The sequence below is a fragment of the Carassius carassius genome, chromosome 5 (genome assembly GCF_963082965.1).
Source record: "Carassius carassius chromosome 5, fCarCar2.1, whole genome shotgun sequence".
Taxonomy (NCBI): domain Eukaryota; kingdom Metazoa; phylum Chordata; class Actinopteri; order Cypriniformes; family Cyprinidae; genus Carassius; species Carassius carassius.
In genome coordinates, this window is record NC_081759.1 from 2,390,233 (window position 1) to 2,412,579 (window position 22,347).

Below are 22,347 nucleotides of genomic sequence, written 5' to 3' on the forward strand. Positions count from 1 at the left end.
TCAGACCAATGATGTTTAAACATTGCGTTTAAAGTATCTGGCACGATCATTTTCACCGTCGCTCACCGTTAGCTTCGCTTTCTCCGGTAAATATTGGTCACCAGCCTTCCGCGTTTTCCTGCGGCTCTGCGCAGTGACGGAGAAGCGGGCTGCAGCGCGTCTGTGTGCGGAGCTCCGCCCTCCCTGCGCACTGCGGCCCGCCCAGCGCCCGCTAACTCCCGCTCCAGCCCTGCCCGAGTCTGGGGGAATCCGACGGCCTGCCTGCGTGCCTGGGGAAAATCTGGAGGCCGCCCCGCGCATCGATCTACGGTAAGCGCGACGATACCAACGAACCGTACCGCGCGGGGTTCATCCCGCCCGCTCATTGCACGCGCACGTTAGGTTTATGCGCGTTTATTGCACGTTTTGTTGCATTATGTTTCGCGTCGCGGCTGGAGACGCGAGGCCTCGGATTGGCCGCTGGGCCCCGGGCCTCTCGAAGGCCGCGAACGGGCCTGTAGCGCTGGGGGTTGGGTTATTGTTTATAAATACCCCTGCATGCACGCGACACCAAACGCCCCTTTGTTTTTAAAGCAAAGCTCGCGCTTATGCATGCGTGGGAATCAAACGCGCGATGTTATTATGACTCAAAATGGCGCGCGCAGGGAAGGCAGGTTTTGTTTTCAGTGCAAGGGGGGAAATTATGGTCACAAGGCGCCATGATTATGTCCGGTTTCATGTGCTGAAATACGAGGAAACCTTCAGCGCGCGCTACTGCACGCATTCTTCTCAAATGCATGAAGCTTCGAGTGTTTCCTGACATGCACGTATCGTTGAATGCATTTTGCGTTGCGTTTAAAGACGTGTTGCATCATTTTATTAAATGCACAACCGTTTATTGGTGCTCACGTTTAATTTCCAGTCGCTCTTCTTGTCGCAGTCATTTGCAAATTAAAGGGACATTCACGTCCGTTAATAATCTGTTCAATAATTATTAGTGTCATATTCATAAGTCTGTCTGTCTATCATTTATTTATGCACGGCTGTCTGTCTGTTCAAGCCTATGGCATGTTTACATTACGTGCACTAGTTCTTGAAGCCTGTCACAGTGTGTATGATCCTCCCAGAGCTTATGCTATAAAGGCTTCATTCTGTGTTTACTTTGTATGAAAGAGTAATTCTCTTCTAAGTGATTGTTTAACTCTTTGATTCTCTCTTTTTTTTGTCATAAATGGTCTCTATCAGACATTCTTGATGTATTGTGTGTGTTGTTGTGTTAGTTGTGCCGTGGCAAATGAAGAATAAAGACGATGGATGAGGAGGTGACCAGGCTTGCTCTCCGTTCCCAAGAGCCAAAGATTATACTGCATGGCTCAGGTAATAAACAAAGCGTGACGTTTGCTCACTCATTTGTATGTCTGGGACACTTAATGCTAATGTTGTGTTGTTATAATTCTAGAGAGCATTTGATTGGATGAAACCGTATTTTTCATCACAGATGAGAATGTAAAGTTTGAATTGATATATTTTATAATGAAACATTTTGTAAATTTTCGGGAATATTTCAGGAATGTGAATATGAATAATCATTTTAAGTACAAATGCATTTCTTCAATAATGTTGGATTCTAATTACTTATGTATAGTTACAAACACACACATTATATTTAATTCATATTTTTTATTTATATTATTTATTATTATTATTTTATGATGAAAATTAATATTTTTTTTGCATTATTATGAAGAATAACAAATAATTATTAAAATTACAAATATATTACATGGGGAAAAATATACATAAATATACCTTATTAAAATGGCATAATTAAATTGCATAATGTGAAAAAAATTATATATATATATATATATAATTGTTTTTATATAATTTAATTATAAATAACATTAGTTATATTATTAATTATAAATGTACATTTATATGCATTATTTATATTTAGTGTATATTTCATTATGATATTAAGAGTTTTTATTAAACTCTCTGTCGGAAAAAATCTATTGAAAAATTATTACATTGAAAAATTCTTTTATAATATATTACTATAATAAATTATAATGAATATAATGACTTATAATGAATATTTTAATATAATTACATTTTAAAATGATATAATTATAATAAAACGTATGGAATTGTTAAGTATTACACATAAATGTATTCATATTTAATTATGAATTATAATAATTATTATGTAATAAAAATAATTATCATGTGTGCTTTTACTGTTGTCAGTTTTTTCTTATTATTATTATTATGGTATCAAAAAGCAGATTTAAAGCAGTGTATATATATATATATATATATATATATATATATATATTTGTATATTTGTATATTTGTGTGTCTGTGACCCTGGAGCAAAAAAGCAGTCATAAGTCTCTGGGGTATATTTGTAGCAATAGCCAAAAATGGCTCAAAATTATTGATTTTTGTTTTATGCCAAAAAATCATTAGAATATTAAGTAAAGATCATGTTCCTTGAAGATATTTTGTACATTTCCTACTGTAAATATATCATATATGATATATATGATATATAAATATATCATATATGTTTAGTAACATGCATTGCTAAGAAAATCATTTGGACAACTTTAAAGTTGATTTTCTCAATATTTAGATTTTTTTTTGCACCCTCAGATTCCAGATTTTCAAATAGCAGGGCTGAATAACCTTACCGTCCCCTTTGGATTAATAATGCTTATTATGTAAAATCATGCAAATGAAATTTTATCTACTTAAGATAATTCACGAATAACAGCAATTGGCCAATCAGAAGTCGGTTCTGTAACAAGCTGCGCACAAGCTGAAGCAAGTTTTCATCATTTTTCGCACAAAATGGTTCAATTGCAACTTGAATTCCTTTTAAAAGAAGACAGCAGAAAAGGTATGGTTTTTCCTTCATTAGTATGTAAAACATTCCCCTGATATAATGTTATTGTGCTGTGTGTGCTGACATTATCAAATCATCGTCTTGTGTCCGAAAGCATTCACTGCGTGATGAAGCCTATTAGAATACAGGTGAAATAAACTTATAATTCAAGCAATAAAAGAAAAAAATACTCATGAATGAGTTTTTATGTTTTAATATTCATTGCACAAGCAATGTACTTTTCTGAATATCAGTAGACATACATGTGCTAGCACAAATGTGCTATTAATTTTCTACAACAGTGCATTGTAACACACTGTTTCCTTCCATGAATGAATCAGTTTGTGAACGAATCAAGTGAGTCAGTGATTCAGTGGCTCATTCAGGTGCACACCTTCCCTGCGTCCCAGTGTGCATACTATCCAGCCCATCTGCCCTAAATAGTATTAAAAATGACTAATATCACATAGAATTTAGGATGTATAGTACACAATGCACATTGGGACGCAAGCTTGTTTAGTTAATTGAATCAGCCGTTTTGAACGAATCATTGGATTTGAACATTTCAATAAATCATTTATCAAAACTGGGGCTTGCTGCTTCCTACTGGTGGCTTTATTGTCATCGCTATTATCCATGAACAGCCAAGGTTTCAGCACAGAAGCTTATTTGTTTCACTTTTCAGATGATGCACTAATCTCAATTTCACAGAATTGACCCTCACGACTGGTTTAGTGGTCCAGGGATGTAATTGAACTGTAGTAAGCAGCAGTGTCCGTTGTGAAGTGTGCACCGTAGTGTTGAGCAGTAGTTGTGTGTTGTCACAGATGAGGGCGGAGCTGGGGAGGAGGAGTACGTGGTGGAGCTGCAGGAGACTGTGCTGGTGTCTGAGGTGGAGGGCGAGGCCGCCTCCGTCCAGGGCTTCTCCTCCGACGAGCTCGTCATCCAGGACGCAGTGGAGGATGTGGTCGCTGAGTACGTGCACTGCGATGATGACGAGGGTGTTGCTGTGGAGACCTGTGTGATGTCACTGGAGGGGGAGGAGGAAGAGGAGGATGGTGTTGCCATGGCAGAGATGACGGAGGATGTTCTGGTGACGGAGGGCAGGGATGCTGAGCACGACTCGGACGGCTGCGGAGATTACCTCATGATCTCCTGTAACTCACCACTCATTCACTCACTCACTCCTTCATCTGATTCAATGTTCATCTGCAACATTTAATTTGTTTGTTTATAAGAAATGTGTATATAATAATAATAATAATATATATATATATATATATATATATATATATATATATATATATTTAATTCTTAATACTTTTTACAGTATTATGCAATATAATATTTTATAATATTATTATTTTTAGTGCCTCATCTTAAACTTATTTCAGTTAGATGCCAAGGCTGCATTTTATTTTTAGTTTTTGTATCTTAATGCTTGCTACTTTTTTTATATCTTCATTTTTTTTAAAAGTTGCATTTTATTTAGTTATGTACTTTTGTCATCGTTATTAGTTTAATAATATTACATAATGTTACTTGTTTTTTTTATATTTCTTACATTTCATTATTTATTAATTTTGGTAAAGCCGCTTTTTACTATTTAAAAATATCTTCAGTTTTACAGATATACATTTGTTTAGTTATGTGCTTTCGTCATTGTTAGTAGTTTTATAATATGATGTAATATAATAAGTTAAAATATTTGATTAAGATTTGTTTTTGTCATCAATGTTTGTTTCAATTTTGTTTTTTAATTTAAAAAAAAAATAATCATAGTTTTGTTTAGGTTTTGCCAGTTCATTTGTTAAAGTTGTTTATTTACTAAACGGTTGTTTGTTTGTTTATTCAGTCAGTTATTCGTTTAATTGTTTCTGTCTGAATAGTTTGGACAACCTTTTCAAGCTGGACTGAATTGTCCAAAAATAGACATTAACACATGGCTTTTTTTACATGCAATATTTAATAACAGGTAGTATTTTATTTAATGTTACAGTTCCAATGTTTTGTCTCCTTTCTTTTTATCATAATCCTAAAGATGCTTCTGATCAAGCATTCAGTGTTCATAATGATCCAGTGTGTTGTTTCCTGTGTAGTGGACGAGGCGGGGAAGATGGTGTCTGGAGACGGAGACGAGGTGACCGTCGAGGGGGCGATAGATGACCAGGAAGTGGAGAAGGACGAGGACGGACAGGAAGTCATTAAAGTTTACATCTTTAAAGCAGACTCGGGAGAAGACGACCTCGGTGAGTGAACAACAGATTTAAATCAGGGCTACTTTAGTGTTATTTCTACTCAGCTGAAGTATTTAGGGATTTTAGCTTTTATTTTAATATTTTTCATTTTTCTTTTTTATATAAAACAATATTTTAGTTATTTGTAGAATATTATTAAATATATTTTATAATGTTCTTATTTTTGTACTTCTTTTTAGCTTTTATTTCAGTTTTAGTAATTTTAGTATTTCAATGTAAATGTATTTTAGTTTCTTGTAAATTTTCGTTTACTTTTTTTATATAATGTTTGTGGTTTATTTTATCTTCAGTTTGTAGTTTTAAAAAATCATGTCGTTTATAGTTATGTGCTTTTGTCATTGTTATTCGTTTTTATAGTGTTATCTAATATTATAATATTTTAAATATTTCTATTTAGCTTTAATTTTTTATTTCTGTTTTAGCTTTAGATATTTTTAACTTATTTCACTTGGTTGCCAAGGCTTCATGTCTAATTTCTCATTTATTTGTCATGTGAAGTTTGTGTTTCATTTTATTTTTTGAATGTTATATTTTTTATAATTTATTTTAGTGTAGTTATGTGCTTTTTTCATTTTTAATTGGGTCTTTTTTAATATCTTATTATTATTATTATTCAATATTTTAATATTCTGTGATGTTCTCTGTTTAGCTTTAAATTATTGCAGATTAAGTTTTATAAATTTTAGTAATTAAAATTTTGATTAGTTGCTTCCGCAAAATTTCTCATTTCATTTAAATATTTTATTTATTTTATTAGCTTTAGTTGACAGTAGCAGCACTGTTTAGGGCTCATTGATGAAAACTGCAGTTCATTATTTTCAAAGAAATTGAGACTCAAACTCCAGATGCACATACTCTCCTGCTCTTCATTTCTGATCTAGATTTCATGATGCATCATGATTGAGGAGATTTGTATCCCAATGTGTATCATATTTAGAGCTAGTTGCTGTTGCTCAGCCAGACTAGAACATTTTTCATTTTTACTTCAGTGTGAGTGAAAATGTTGCCAGGGCAAGTTAAAAAATAAGAAAATCCTTATTGTTGTTGTCGATGCTGTCTGCGATTTGACCAGCCTGTGAAGAGGATGTAGTCTGGTCGTGGGACTGTTGTTTAGTGCTGTATCTGTGTGTAGGAGAGCCGGTGGATCTGGGTGAGAACGAGGCGGTGGCTCTGGCTGAGCCTGTGGTTCGTCCGCTCAGAGAGAAGATGGTTTACATGTCTGTGGGAGATGCTCATCACACACCGACTGATGGTGAGAAACTGAGAACCCTTCCCAATATGAAGCAGCACTGTTGTGAATTGTAATTGTAATGAAATTATAATATTGAAAAACAACAACAACAAAAACATCTGTTTTATAAAATTAGTTGAACTCAAGTGTTTTATAATGGAAAGATGTTTTACCAGTGTAGTTAAGTAACAAAAAAAAAATACATATATGTATATATATATTTATATATGTGTGTGTGCGCATGTATATATATGTGTGTATATGTATGTGTTAACTGAAATAAAATAAAATATGAAAAAACTAAAAACAGTTAAGTTTGTTGAAATGCTAAAATTGCACAAATTAAAACTGAAATCAAAAATTAATAAGAAATAAGTGGACATTAAAAACTAATAAAAATAGTAAAAACATGCAAACAAAATTACTAAAATTATAACAAAAATTAAAACAGAAAATATAAAAGTTAATAAATATTAGAATATTAATGATATTAAAAAGCACCATTTAATTACACTGTTGTCAGTTGTTTAATATGAATCATCTGATCTTTTGCTTTGTCTGTTAAGTTCCAAGTACAAAGTGAAAATATTAAAAAGTATTTAATTCACTGGATTATCCAAATATAGCATGTTTATTATTAGGGGCACCTATTGTATCCGTTAGCGTAATTCTTTTCTTCCGCCGCAAATCTATGGCAGCCCATAGAACCGATGGCGGGAAAGTTGTAATGGTTTGACATTCTGATAGAGGAAAGTCCCAACATTAACTATAGCAAATTTGAAGTCTCTAACTCCAACTCTCTAGCGCCACCACTTGTCCAAAGTTTCAATATTTTTATGCTAATAACTTTTGAACCGTAAGCCAGAAAATGAAATTTCTTTTTTCCTCTGAATCCTTTGCTCAAGCCAAGTCGAATTAACCCCAAAATTCAAAAATCGCAAGGTTTAGTTTTTTCACTATTTTCAATTTTTCGAAAAACCTACTTTTTCGAACTCGCCCTAGACGGTTAGTCCGATTTTCACGAAAATTGGCTCAGATCATCTTCAGACAAAGCCAGCAAAAAGTTATGGAATTCAAATTAATTCGTCCAACCGTTCTCGAATGACACGTGAACAGATTTGACGAAAAGCACACAAAAGTGCATGTGAAGCTATATCTCAGCAACGGTTTGGTATATTGAGACCAAACTTGGTGTGTGTTATAACAAGCATGACCTGAGACTACCTGCAGCGTTTCGATGCAGCGCCACCTAGTGGTCAGGAGATATGAAAAATGCATATTTTGGCTTATAACTTCTGAATGGTTTGGCCAAAAATCACACTTTAAATTCAGTGAGTCATGAAAAGTTTTATACCTATATTCCTTGGGTCATGCCAAGAACATTGATACCAATTATGCCAAAATTGGCCATACTTCCTGTCCGCCATTTTGATTAACCTACTTTTTCAAATCCTTCTAGATCGTTAGTCCGATTTTCACCAAATTTGACATGGATCATCTTCAGACCATGCTGGCAAAAAGTTATGGATTTCGTGTCAATATACAAAACGGTTCTCATTTAGCGTATCAACGAATTTGCTGGAATTTTGCTTGGGTGCCAAAATGCATTTGAGGCTGTATCTCTGCAAAGCTTTGACATATCTGCACCAAACTGTGTATGTGTCATCGTCACCTCACACTGACCATGCCACATCAATTTGGAAACAGTGCCACCTATTGTCCAAGAGTAATAAACCATTCATTAACCTTCAATTATGAAATTTACAAAAATGCTAATAACTTTTGATTGCATTAGGCTATTGTAATGAAACATCTCAAAATATTCCTTGGGTTGTGCCGACAATAGACATACCAATTTTTTGTAGGAAATCTGAACTCCCTGTCCGCCATTTTGATTCAGGTTGAAAATCTACTTTTTCGAACTCCTCCTAGACCTTTGGTCCGATTTTCACTAAATTTGACACAGATCATCTTCAGACCCCATTGGCCAAAAGTTATGGATTTCGTGTTGATATATGAAACGGTTCTCATTTAGCGCATCAACGAATTTGCTGGAAGGGTGCCAAAATGCATTTGAGGCTGTATCTCTGCAAAGCTTTGACATTTTTGCACCAAAGTTTGTATGTGTCATCGTCACCTCACATTGACCATGCCACATAAATTTGGAAACAGCGCCACCTATTGGTCAAGAGTAATAAACCATTCATTAACCATGATTAATTACACATAAAAATGCTAATAATATTTTAACGCATTAGCCTATTGCAATGAAACTGGTCTCAAAATATTCCCTGGCTTATGCCGACAACATAGATACCAAATATGCCAGATTAAGCCAAACTTCCTGACCACCATTTTGACTTATGTCGTAAACCTACTTTTTCGAACTCCTCATCAACCGTTAGTCCGAATTTCACCAAAATTGATTCATATGATCTTTAGACTGTGCTGACAAAATGTTATGGATTTTGTATCGATACACAAAATCGTTTTCCCATACCACCGCGACGAAATTGAGGCATCATGCCAAAATGACACTTCAGGCTGTATCTCTGCAATGCTTTAGCATATTGACACTGAACTTTTTGTGTGTTATTGTCATCTCACACAGAACACACCAAAATGATTTGATTACAGTGCCACCTGTTGGTCAAAAGTGATAGGCCATTTAATCTTATTACTAGTGGTTGTATTTATGATTTTTCAGCCATTCCAAATACAATCATCCTAAAATTGGTTTAATTGCTCATTGTTGCATTTGGTGTGGTCCTCCATGCCATGCTTAGCTCCTAAATTTGCCGCTGTAGTGCTTGGCCCCGATATTGCTGCTTGCAGCTATATTTTAATATATAGTTGTTTATTACATGATTACTTGATATATATTTTTTTATATTAAACAATGTTTTATTTTATTTAATATATCATATTTTATGTTTTTTGTTGTTGTTAAATTTTCATTAGAAATATCTATATTGTGAATGTGTAGTATCTATAAAGTGATTCACTCTGATATAACCATACAGTAAAATGTTTGCTTAATATTGGCTGCAAAAGCTCAAATAAATATGTAGTTTTTGCTCAAAGCCCTTTGCTCTTTCTGTGCTACAAATGTCAAATGATGTTTCTGAATGACTGATGCCTTTGGTTCCAGTTTTGCAAATGTAGTTATCCTTGTACCCAATTTACTACTCTCTAATTTTTAAGCTGCAAAATGCAATAATAGAGTTCCAGTGATGAAACTAATTGAAACTGCATGAGACATACTACTTGTGTATGTCATGATGTACAGTGGTTTTAGATGCTGTTGTTGTGTGTCTATCCCTCGTTTATGTATAGTTTGTGGTGTTGTGTGCGCAGGAGGATCGAAGCTCTCAGACGAGGTGTACATGGAGGTGGTGGTGGGAGGAGAAGAGCCGGTTCCTCACGACAGAGCGTATGACAGCACGGCCCTCAGCAAGGACTTCATGCCCGTCGCGTGGGCCGCTGCATACGGTCAGGAGTCCACACTTCACTGAGCCTACAAATCCAGATCATGTAGTATATCTGCAGCCTTAAAGGGATAGTTCACCCAATAATCAAAATTATGTCATTAATAACTTACCTTCATGTCGTTCCAAACCAGTGAGATCTTCAGAACACAGTTTAAGATATTTTAGATTTAGTCCGAGAGCTCTCAGTCCCTCCATTGAAGCTGTGTGTACGGTCTCCTGTCCATGTCCAGAAAGGGAAGAAAAACATCATCAAAGTAGTCCATGTGACATCAGAGGGTCGGTTAGAATTTTTTAAAGCATCGAAAATACATTTTGGTCCAAAAATAGCAAAAACGACGACTTTATTCAGCATTGTCTTCTCTTCCGTGTCTGTTGTGTGAGAGAGTTCAAAACAAAGCAGTTTGTGATATCCGGTTCACGAACGCGATTTAACCGGATCTTCTTGAACCACTTCACCAAATCGAACTGAATAGTTTTAAAACAGTTCGCATCTCTAATACGCATTAATCCACAAATGACTTAAGCTGTTAACTTATTTAATGTGGCTGACACTCCCTCCGAGTTCAAACAAACCAATATCCCGGAGTAATTCATTTACTCAAACAGTACACTGACTGAACTGCTGTGAAGAGAGAACTGAAGATGAACACCGAGCCAGATAATGAACGAAAGATTGACTCATTCTCGAGTCAAGAACCGGTTGCATCGGTTTTTTGGATCACCATTAGTTCTTTCGGACAGTTCGATTCAATAAATCTGTTGAAGAAAACGGTTCACCGGTTCTTTTGCGCTCGACGTAATGGCGTCATTGGCGATGATTACAAGCCTTCGGTTTACCTGCACTCATAACACTAGCACAGAATCAGTTCAGAATCAATCACCAAAAGAATCAGTTCAGTTCAGACGCCCTGTGTGTCAGTCTGCTTCACGCTGAATCACACATGCACAGTATCATCAGCTCCTCGGTTCTCGAGTCAGACGCGTCCGACAGAAACGGTTCTTGACTCGAGAACGGGAAACAGTGTACTGTTTGAGTGCATGAATTACTCCGGGATATTGGTTTGTTTGAACTCAGAGGGAGTGTCAGCCACATTAAAAAAGTTAACAGCTTAAGTCATTTGTGGATTAATGCGTATTAGAGATGTGAACTGTTTAAAACGATTCAGTTCGATTTGGTGAACTGTTTCAAAAAGATCCGGTTACATCGAATGATTCGTTCGCGAACCGAATATCAAAAACTGCTTTGTTTTGAACTGTCTCACAACAGACACGGAAGAGAAGACAATGCTGAATAAAGTCATAGTTTTTGGCTATTTTTGGACCAAAATGTTTTTTCGATGCTTCAAAATATTCTAACTGACCCTCTGATGTCACATGGACTACTTTGATGGTGTTTTTCTTACCTTTCTGGACATGGACAGTATACCGTACACACAGCTTCAATGGAGGGACTGAGAGCTCTCGGACTAAATCTAAAATATGTGTTCTGAAGATAAATGGAGATCTCACTGGTTTGGAACAACATGAGGGTGAGTTATTAATAACATAATTTTGATTATTGGGTGAACTAACCCTTTAATGGTTGGGCTGGGAAAATGAATCGAGAAATGATTCCGCATCGATTCTGAGCGGAGTTTTGATGCTGCATACAGCCGTACTCTGCTAGCTTCCAAATCCCCGCACACACCTGAACCTAAAATAATCATTCATAAGATTGGAAAAGGTTGACATGCATTACAAGGGTGTTCACAGTGGACTTTTTACATCAATCTGGCATCGTAAAAGTATTCTGAGCCGAGGTGAAATTACACGCATTAGCGCTCTACTTCACAAGCATTTGTGTGTGTGGATAATAACTAGATTAGAGCGCCCTCTGCTGTTAAAATCTAAGCTCAGAATCGATTCCAGAGACAATCGCGATGCATTCATTCATGTATGCATTTTTGATTCGATTCTGATCTCGATTTGATTCAAAATCTGTGTTATTTTGGTATCACTGAAAAAAAAAATATTTTTTAATGTTTTGAGGTAGTTTTTATTTTAACGTTTTCAGTTTTAGTATTTTTATTGTGTGCGTTGTCATTTTTAGTAGTCTTGTTTTCGTCCATATGGCTTTTATTAAATTTCAGTAATCATAGGTCTGCTTCTGACTTTCTGTACTTCAATGTCGTCTTCAATAGTGGTTGACTGATATGTGACCCTTTACCACAAAACCAGTCATAAGGGTCAGTTTTTTGAAAATTAGTTTTATAATAAATAAGCTTTCCATTGATGTGTGGTTTGTTAGGACGGGACACTATTTGAATCTGAGGGTGAAAAAAAAATCTAATTATTGAGAAAATCGCCTTTAAAGTTGTCCAAATGAAGTTCTTAACAATGCATATTACTAATCAAAAATTAAGTTTTGATATAAAGTAGGAAATTTACAATAAATCTTCATTGAACGTGATCTTTACTTAATATACTAATTTTTAGTATATTAATTTTTAGTAATTTTTAGCATAAAAGAAAAATCAGTAATTTTGATGCATACAATATGTTGTTGGCTATTGATACAAATATGCTGCTTATGACTGGTTTTGTTGTTCAGGGTCAAATATAAGTATTTTGAAAAATAATAAAGTTGTGGTTTTGCATTTATTAGGATGTTTCTTCTACTGATAAATGGTTGTGAATCTGTTCGTGTGTGTTTGGTAAGCAGGTGCGGATGAGGGCTGTGAGAACCGTAATGGAGCAGCGAGCGCATTACTGCACATTGACGAGTCAGATGCACTGGACAAACTCAACCGGCAACACGGCAAGAACAAGAGACGAGCTGAACCCCGACAGGTCCAAACAGGTATCAGCACGCTCACCTCCCACCAACTAAATTAATAAATCTTAGGTTTTGTAGAATTTATTTGAAAGTCCTAAGCTTTACACAAAATTGCAGATTATGCATAGTACATTTGTAGCGTTATGCATCACGCCGAAGGGCAATTTCAAATGACTTTGTGAAGTAAAATGAGGATTAAAAGCAGAAATATACATTTTTGCCAATATACAAGTATAGAGTTTTTTTTTTACCTTGATGTTGAAAATGTTGTTTTGTTTTCAAATATTTTTCTGTGAATTTAATCATTTGTTAATGTTTAATTGTAATTTTATTTAAGCAGTCTCAATTGAATTGTATGTTGTATCCAGTATTATGTTAGTATCATCAATTGTTTTATACTTAGATTTTTAAATTGTTTAATTTGTAGTGATATTTTGTATCAGCTGCAGTTTTTATATTTTCATATTTTTTTTTAGTGTTTTTGTTGTCTTGCAGTATAGTTGTTTATTTATGTTTTTATTTTCCTTCTATATATTTATGATTTTATTCAGTTTTTGTTTATTTCCAGTTAGTAATTTCATTCAACTTAAACTAAGCAAAACTTAAATGTTTCCTTGCAAACATTTTAGTTTAGTTTTTCTATTTCAGTTAACAATAATGCTTTTTAATAGTTTTATTTAACACCCCAAGTTGCATATTGCATTCAGTTTGCTACAGAACTGATTATCTTTTATCCTCTCAGTATCCTTTTCCATCTCCTCTCATTTCCCTCCAGCGATCATCATCGGTCCGTATGGACAGCCTCTGACCGTCTATCCCTGCATGCTGTGCGGCAAGAAATTCAAATCCCGCGGCTTCCTCAAGCGCCACACTCGCAACCACCACCAGGATGTGTTGACTCGCAAAAAATACCAGTGCACGGACTGCGACTTCACCACCAACAAAAAAGTCAGTCTGCACAACCACATGGAGGTGCATGCGCTCAGCAACAAAGCACCGTTTGAATGCGATACCTGCGGTAAGGAGTTCCACCAGCAGGCGGCGCTGTTCTCGCACCGTCTCCAGCACCACCAACAGGAGCAGAAATCGCCCACGGCCATCGCGTCGCCTCTTCCTCCCGCCGCCGCGAACAAGACGCACAAATGCAAGTTTTGTGATTATGAGACTGCCGAGCAAGGGCTGCTCAATCGCCACCTGCTGGCCGTGCACAGTAAGAGCTTTCCGCACATTTGTGTGGAATGCGGCAAGGGTTTCCGCCATCCGTCAGAGCTAAAGAAACACATGCGCACACACACCGGCGAGAAGCCGTACTCGTGCATGTACTGCGATTACAAATCGGCCGACTCGTCCAATCTGAAGACGCACGTGAAGACGAAGCACAGTCGCGAATTGCCGTTTCACTGCGAGCGCTGCGGCCAGACCTTCGGCGAGGAAGATGAGCTGACGCAGCACGCGGCTACACATGAGGACGCTCGGGGACACCAGTGCAGCCACTGCGACCATCGCAGCTCCAACTCCAGTGACCTGAAGCGACACGTCATTTCCGTGCACACTAAAGACTACCCGCATAAATGCGCTGTCTGCGGGAAAGGCTTCCACCGGCCGTCCGAGCTTAAGAAACACTCGGCGTCGCATAAAGCCAAGAAACTGCACCAGTGCCGCCACTGCAACTTCAAGATCGCAGACCCGTTCGTTCTCAGCCGCCATATCTTATCCGTTCACACTAAGGAACAGCAGCAGCCGGCGCAGTCGCCAACTCCACCCACTCAGGCGTCGCCACCACAAGCCCCGCCCACAGAAAAGCCCGCCCCTAAGAGGACTATAAGTGCGGCACAGTTAGCAGCACCCGCTGTAAAGAAATCCGGCGGCTCGAAGGGCCAGCGAGAACGGAGGGTGTATCAATGTCAATATTGCGACTACAGCACAGGAGACGCGTCTGGCTTCAAAAGACACGTTATTTCCATCCATACTAAGGACTATCCGCATCGCTGTCAGTACTGTTCGAAGGGCTTCCGGAGACCTTCGGAGAAAAACCAGCACATTATGAGGCACCATAAAGACATGGTGCCAGCAGAATGAGCTCCTCCTCTTCCGTAAACACACTAAACAGCCAGTGATTGGAAATCGCCATCCTTCATTTTGGCAACCTCCGTATTGGGCTTCTTACCAAGACCCCTCATGCATAGCAGTGTGTGTGTTGTGTTTGTATGCGAGAGAAAAGGGTTTGGTGACATAGTGCTTTCACGTTGTTTATGATCACATGGTCTCTCCAGTCTTAAAGGAACAGTTCAGCCAAAAACCAAAATTCGGTTGTTATTCATTCACCCTCGTGTCGTTTTCAAAGCTGTATGCATTTCTCTGTTCTGCTAAAGAAAGTCGGCATTTAGTTCTCATTGACTTCTATTCTTTAGGAACACAAATGAAGATATTTTGAATAGTGTTGGTAACCGAACAGTTTCAGTTCTCGTTGACTTCCAGTGGAAATAACTAAACTGTTTTGGTTCCCACTGATGTACTTTGTAACACAAAAAAAGATTATTTGAAGAATTTGGGTATCCATACTCTTTCTGTTTCCATTGACTTCCATTCTATCTTTTGTTCGTACAATGGAAGTCAATAGGAACAGAAACCATTTAGCTGCTGGGTTTCTTCAATATGTCTTCCAGAATAGAAAGTCGAACACATTTTGAACATCATAAATGATGACAGAAAATAGTTTTTTGTGTGTGTGAAATATCCCTTTAAAGGAACAGTTCACTCTAAAATTTAAAATGTGAAAATAATTTACTTGCTCTCATGTTGTTTAAAATTAGCTTGACAGATTTTCGGCCAAGGAACGTAAAAAAAACAACTGATTTTTTGTTATAATATTATCATTATAATAATGTATTATGAATATTAAAATAAGACTTTCTGAAGTCTTCTGATATATTTGTGTGAGGACTGACCCAAATTTAAGTTGTTGTTCATTGGAAATCTTCCCCTTCACTTTAGAAATTAATAATAATAAAAGCGTATGACTAGGAGGGTGAGTAAATAATTTTTTTTTTTTTTTTGGCTGGACTATTCCTTTACCTGTAGATGTTTTATGTTTTTCAATGCATTTCAGTTTGGTTTTGTCATCTTAGTAGATGAAACTTACATGTGCATCCAGCTTCTGGGATCAGGTGCATTTTCCTGAAGTGTTTCAGAGTCATCGAGTAGCTAACATAACCTCTCTGAAACGCTTTATGAATATAATGTGATTGATATCAGTCTTGCACTTTATTAGCATGTCGGTCTGATAGATAGCTGTTTGAAAAACATGGACACCAGTAAATGTTTTTAATATTCAGAAACACGTCAGAAAGGTAGGTATCAGGCTGTTTTTCATTGGCACTGAGTACATTGCTTTACTTTGATATCTGATCTCTCAAACCTTTAATCATCGTAAAAAGTGCATATGATCTGATTTGATGACGATGATGAGGGGAAAACAGATGCAGCATTATCTATAACCATGAATGAAAAAAAGCCATTCATGTCATTTTTATTTAAAGATTTATTCAGCACTAAATTTCATTAACTTCCTGGATTGAGTCCATGCAGCTCATGAACAAAGTTGATTTATAAAGCATCTCTGGCACCTCAGATCTCAGGCATTTTGGGTCTGTGAGACCAGATATAACCCCTTTAGTCTGTGTAATTATAAGAAAGCTTGAATTCTTCGCTAATAGGACAGATTTTAATCATGCAAAGGTAAATGTTTTCTCATGTTCTACGTTGACTTCAATGCATTTCTCTTGGATGTTTGGGACCACAGAGATGTGTAGTAAAACTCATGTAAAGAGCATGTCTGGCTCAAATCTAACCCCAAAATTGAGAAAAACAACAACATAATAGCATTTTCTTTTCTACTTTCATGCTAAATTAAATACAAGTTGTTTTGCAGTAAATATTTTTTATGTTACAGATATGTAAATAACCATCGGACAATGAATTAGAGTTATTGGAACTAAAAAAATGGTGTAAAAACTATTTCCACTCTTTTCACAATTAATTACAAAATATCAGCAGGTAACACACTGAACCTCTGAAGTAGAAAGACTTTAAATAGTATTTTCTTGGAAAACTATCTCTGCTAAATGATGTTTCTATATATATCTTTCAAAAAAAATAAAAAATGCCACTGTATTTCCGTCTTGATACTTCAGCATTTCACGTTTACGTCAATGTGTTATTTTCTATTTTTTTGGAAATATGTGCAATTTACAGAGTGAAAATTACTTTTGCACCATTTTGTTTTGTATAAAAATCAAATAAAAAATATTTATTGCTACACAATGAGTTGTATTTAAAATTTTACCACCGATGGTTTAACAGTTCAGGTTTAATAGGTTCAAAATATTAATAATAATTAAAATTTATTTCGTTTCTGGGGTGAAATTTGACCTGAGCCTGTATCTATTTTTTTTTTTTTTTTTTTTTGAGACTCTGCCATATGAATTGTAAACATACACTATATAAGATTCAGTATGCCAATTATGTGTACCAAAATCATGTTTTGATAACCTTATTGATAAGTCATCATGCCAATTTAATTTCTCGTCAGGATCCACAACAAGCTGTATGAGTTTCATTTGAAAAGGACAGCTACGAGGAGATTACAGATGATGTGTATGCGTGTGTGTGTATGATTATGGTTGATGATTTTTCTGGTTTATCTTTAAAGCAATGCATCAGATATGTTTGCCGTTGCCAATAACCTTTCCACCAGGTGACCGCCTCGTCTTGGCGGCTTCGTAAGTGATGTTCACATACAGTCAGTGCAAATATACAATAATACCCACTAATTGTCTTAAACAGTCGCTGTCAGACCTCACTGAAAGCGTGCTCTAGGCTGGCATCCTTTACTCGTTACCAAAACATGACCCAAAGCTGGAATCGACAAGGCGAGTCGTCTTGGAAATGCGCTGTTTTGTGTTTTTAGTCGAATCAAATTATGCTTATTCGGGTCACAACTCCACTAACCTGTGATGGATGATGTCATATCCAGCTTTGCATGTGATTGGCCAGAGGTTTCCAGCGGGACTCGACCTGGAAGCACTGAAACAGCCTCCCATTGTGTCCAAACAGCACCATTAGCAATGATTAGCAAAAACGATGCCATCGGTCGGGAAGGGAAGCACTTCCCAGGCCTTTCCTCCCGCCCTCTCTCTCTCGCTCTCTCCCTGTGATCATTTTTATACTGCAGATATTTATTTGGTCACCGTTTAAACTTTGTTGTATAGTTAAATGTAAGTAGGAATCTATGGGACTATAACTTATTGTTTTGTACACTGATCTGTAAAGAGAGAGTGTAGATGTAAACACTTCGGAAAGAGGACTTCAGAACTTTGTGTTGTCATGGATGTATCTTCACATTTGTTTAAAAAATGATAAAAAAGGAAATAAAAGGCAAAGTATTTTCCTGCATCCTCTGTTCTTCATTATGGAAACAGTTATCTTTTTATGTGGGATATAATGAGCGCTCACATGTACATTCATGCGGTAGATGCTCTTTATGTAATTTATAAGCAAGTTCATCAGGTTTATTATTTATTATCTTTAAAGTTGTGTGTTTAAAGTGTAATTTGTGTTATTTTGGCATCTTTGACACTACTACAACTAGTTTATATTATTTGTTCTGTTTTTGTAGCTTTGTCATGGTTTTGTCATTTAGTTGTGTATGTCTATATAAATGTCTATAGCCTACAGTTTTTGTAAAAAAAAAAAAAAAAAAGTTATTTTAGTACATCATGGTAAACTAAAACGAGAAATGTTGCCAACTAGCTGAAATAAGAGTTTTTTTTAAAAATATGTATTTTAGTTTTTATTTCAGTTAAAGTTTGACATTTTTAAGATTTATTTTAATGTGGTTTTAGTATTTTGTGTGTGTTTGTTATTTTTTCATATTTTTATTTTTAGTCATTTTTATTATTTCATATATATTTTTATTGTGGTTTTAAAATATAAATTTGATTACCGTAATTTAGATAAATTCTAATAGAATTATAAAATAATTAATTTTTTTCAATCACTTTTATTCATTTGTATATTATAGGAAATGTTATATAAAAACAATTTTTTTTATCATTTTTAACTAGTTTTTATTCATTTTTATAAGCTATAGATTTTATTTCTATTGCATTTTATCTATTATATATTTATTTATGTTGGTTAAGTAAAGCCTTGGAAATTAGCGGAAATATTTATTTATATTTCATACTTTATTTCAGTTAACATTAAAAAAAAAAAACGTTTAGTTGTAGTTATATCCCTGGTGCGTACATGCTTAAAACTCGTGTTTTATGAAGACTTAATTTTTACATTTAACTTTTATAGCTTTTCACTTCTACAATAATCTGCCAAATATCTTTAAAAGAGACCAAATGCTCCAAAGCATTCAATATTTACAACAATTTCAGTTGTAAAAGTCATTTTCTATGAGTGTAACCAGCTAAATACACGAGTCACATAAATGCCTCAAAACAGACTCACAAAAGATTTTATTGGTCCATACTCATGAAGAAATAGGAATAAATGATGGAAAGAATTTCGAGGGTAAAAGGACTGATAGTGAGAGCAGAAAACACTAGAGGCACTTTAAATGATTCACTACAATCATGAAATCGGTCAGGATTCAGAGAGGAGCTTCACAGCAGCACATCAAGGGCACTCGTCTGGAGAGAAAAGATGCGGAGTCAGGCCTGGATACACTCATATTTAGTGTTTACAAGAGTGTTTTACCATTTTTCGGCAGGATGGCGATGTTCTCAGGCAGAATGCCTTGCTCCACTGAAAACTCTGTGAACTTGTCCAGGACGTCCTGGCTCAGGTCTGGGGTTCGGCCTTCACAAGTGTCCCGAGAACAATCCAGAATCAGTGCAAACTTTAGTGAGTTTCCTCATAATCTGAGCTGATGCTATTCACAACGTTTTTTACTGCACACATCACAGGCTGAGGAACATGAAATTTAACCTCATAAGAAACAGCTTCATAATCCATTTAACCTTTCTAATATTTCAGCGAAACGAGAAGAAATTCGGTGAGAGCTTCATTTTATCCATCAGAAAACAATTGTGTGTTTTATATTCAATTGTATTGAGGTGAAAGATAAAGTTGAAAATTAAGAGAGATTCAGTCAGCTGAAAATAAAAGAATGGTTCATTTGTGAACATTAACTGAGATTAATAAATGCTTTATACATATACTCGAATCAAATGGGCAATAAATAAAATACAAATGCTTATACTACTACTGCTACATATTTGCTAAAATAATTTCAAAATATATTTACATAAATACATATTTGCCATTTTTATATTTTCTGAAATATATTTTGCCCTCCATATATTTTCAGTACAATAAAATACATTGACGTTTAAATACATAAAAAAAACTAGTTTTGATCTCTCATTTAACATAATTGCTTAAAGCATATGTTTAAAATCTATTTTCTCCAGATGTTTTTTTTTTGGCCATATGTGTAATGGGGAAGTATATTCGCCTCATTTTCATCAGCATTAAATTCAATATGACAAAAATCTAATCTAACTGAAGTATATAGTTGTCTTTAGTGTGTATGTGAAGGGGCCTAGATTCAAAACCTGCTAAAAATTAAAAATACTAAATGTTAGTTACCGTAGAGTTTGTTGAGAAGCGTGGTGGAGTCGGCTTTGGTCTTGATGATGTGGATCAAAGCATATTCATCATACTTCACATCAACAACACGCATGTCATTGTCAGTCTCCCAGCCTGAGGAAACACATCAATTCCTGTCTGAATCCTGAATAAATCACTAGCGTGTTTCATGTCTAGATCAACACTATCTTCCTACGTTTACTGCGGAAGCTGAATTTCCCTGGAATATCCGTCTTTTGAGCCAAATTGTTCATTGTCCAGCATGTGCCATCCGGACTGGAGAAACAGGATGGGTTAAGGGTTAAAATCATTCGACATGAGAAGATTTTATTAACATTTTGTCTTACTTGAGACTGGAATATGATATCTCCAGATCTCCTTCATCAGTTGGTGTCAGCATGGAGGTGCCCATCTTCATGTTCGCCTTGCGGACGACAAACCACTCAGCATTGGTGGCAAAACCAATCAGGTACCATTTCCCAGCCACCTGTGTGAAGGACACGTCAACAACAGGGGACTAAACACCCCAAATATACACTTTCTGTTAAAGCTAAAAATCTAGTTTAAAAAAAGTTCTAAATTATTCCTTTTATGTTTGATGCAAGTTTTGTAATATAAAAACTATGTTATGCAGAAAAAAATATATTGATTCTTTTTATTTTATTCATATTTTATTTTATTTTATTTTTGCATGAAAATGAAGCATGCATGATGAAAACATACACTTCCTGTTGACAGAAACAATAGTTAAAAGTGCCATAATTATTGAGCATTTCTAAAATATTAATTTAATGTTTGATACACGTTTTGTAATATAAAAAGTCATGCAAAAATGTTTTATTTATTTATGTATTTATTTATGCTTGAAATAAATGGGCAGCTGCGATGACAGCCAAAATATACACGCAGAAAAATACAAACATTTTAACTACTCCAATAGACCAGAAATTATTGTATTTTTTAAGCTATTCAGACATTGAAGTTTTTGTGCAAAAAAATGAAATAAATAAAATAAATTAAGTATGTATGAATAAATGGGTAGCAGCCCTGACACTTAAGCACCTGAAATAAATAAATTCTGTTGAGCCTAAAATCTAAAAAGTAAAAAAGTACATTTTAACTACTCAAATAGATATAAAAAAGTTCAATAATTTTTTATAATTTCTGAATTATATGTTTAATGATACAAGTTCTGAAATATCTATCCATCTATCTACCTATCTATATGCATGTATACACACACATATAGTAACAAATTAAAGACAAAATAAGATTTTATTATTGTCTCCTCGTTGATTTCTCTTAAATTTAATTGTACCCTATTTGTATCCCGGTCTTGCAGTCTTACCCCCTTGAGATTGAAGTCTGCCTGCGGTGTGACCTCAGAACTGACAGCAAGGACACAGAGCAAAACTCCCAGCAATCCCAGCAGGGCGTTTGCCATGACTACAGCAGAGCTCGGTCTGGAGTGTGTGGGAATCAGGGGCTCGAGAGCTGAATTCAGATCCCAGAGTCCCACTGCAGGAGCTTATATAGAGCAGAAGCCCATTACATAAACGCACGCCCCCTACACACACACACACACACACACATCTACAGGAGCACATACCAACAGTTCATTACAATCATTCAAACCAACACAAACCCTACAGACAACTTTTTTTATTTACAGTTTTGAAATTAATTCTTCATTTTACACTTTTTTTTCAGATTGTGGGGGAGTTTTGTCTCCAATTTACATCTACTGTATGTAAACCCCCCCCCCCCCCCCCCACACACACACACATTGCACACACAGAGACACACATTGCACACACAGAGACACACAAAGCTCCAATACACTTGTCCGTCTGTGCCGGATGCTCAGCACACACATCTAAATCTCAATGTCATCCATTCAGTTCTCTCTTTTCATTGCACACACACACACACACACACACACACACACACACACACACACACAGGGGCATAAATATTGTAGAGTTTTAGGGCCTCTCATTTAACAGCTTTGTTACACAACC

The 22,347-nt window shown here is 35.8% G+C and overlaps 2 protein-coding genes across 2 annotated transcripts; one reads left to right on the forward strand and one right to left on the reverse strand.

Annotated features, from left to right (window-relative positions):
• Nucleotides 1-115: 115 nt before the first annotated feature.
• LOC132140603 (zinc finger Y-chromosomal protein 1) lies at nt 116-18,118 on the forward strand. Its single transcript, XM_059549420.1, has 8 exons — nt 116-309; nt 1,260-1,356; nt 3,697-4,026; nt 4,969-5,118; nt 6,260-6,379; nt 9,716-9,850; nt 12,551-12,688; nt 13,440-18,118. The coding sequence occupies exons 2-8, from the start codon at nt 1,290-1,292 to the stop codon at nt 14,741-14,743; spliced, it is 2,244 nt and encodes a 747-aa protein (XP_059405403.1). The 5' UTR covers nt 116-309; nt 1,260-1,289; the 3' UTR covers nt 14,744-18,118.
• A 1,054-nt stretch (nt 18,119-19,172) lies between these two features.
• On the reverse strand, nt 19,173-21,838 carry LOC132140604 (lipocalin-like). Its single transcript, XM_059549421.1, has 6 exons — nt 21,675-21,838; nt 20,674-20,813; nt 20,523-20,602; nt 20,327-20,440; nt 19,433-19,534; nt 19,173-19,365 (listed from the first exon to the last, which is right to left on the reverse strand). The coding sequence occupies exons 1-6, from the start codon at nt 21,768-21,770 to the stop codon at nt 19,352-19,354; spliced, it is 546 nt and encodes a 181-aa protein (XP_059405404.1). The 5' UTR covers nt 21,771-21,838; the 3' UTR covers nt 19,173-19,351.
• Between the last annotated feature and the right edge of the window lie 509 nt (nt 21,839-22,347).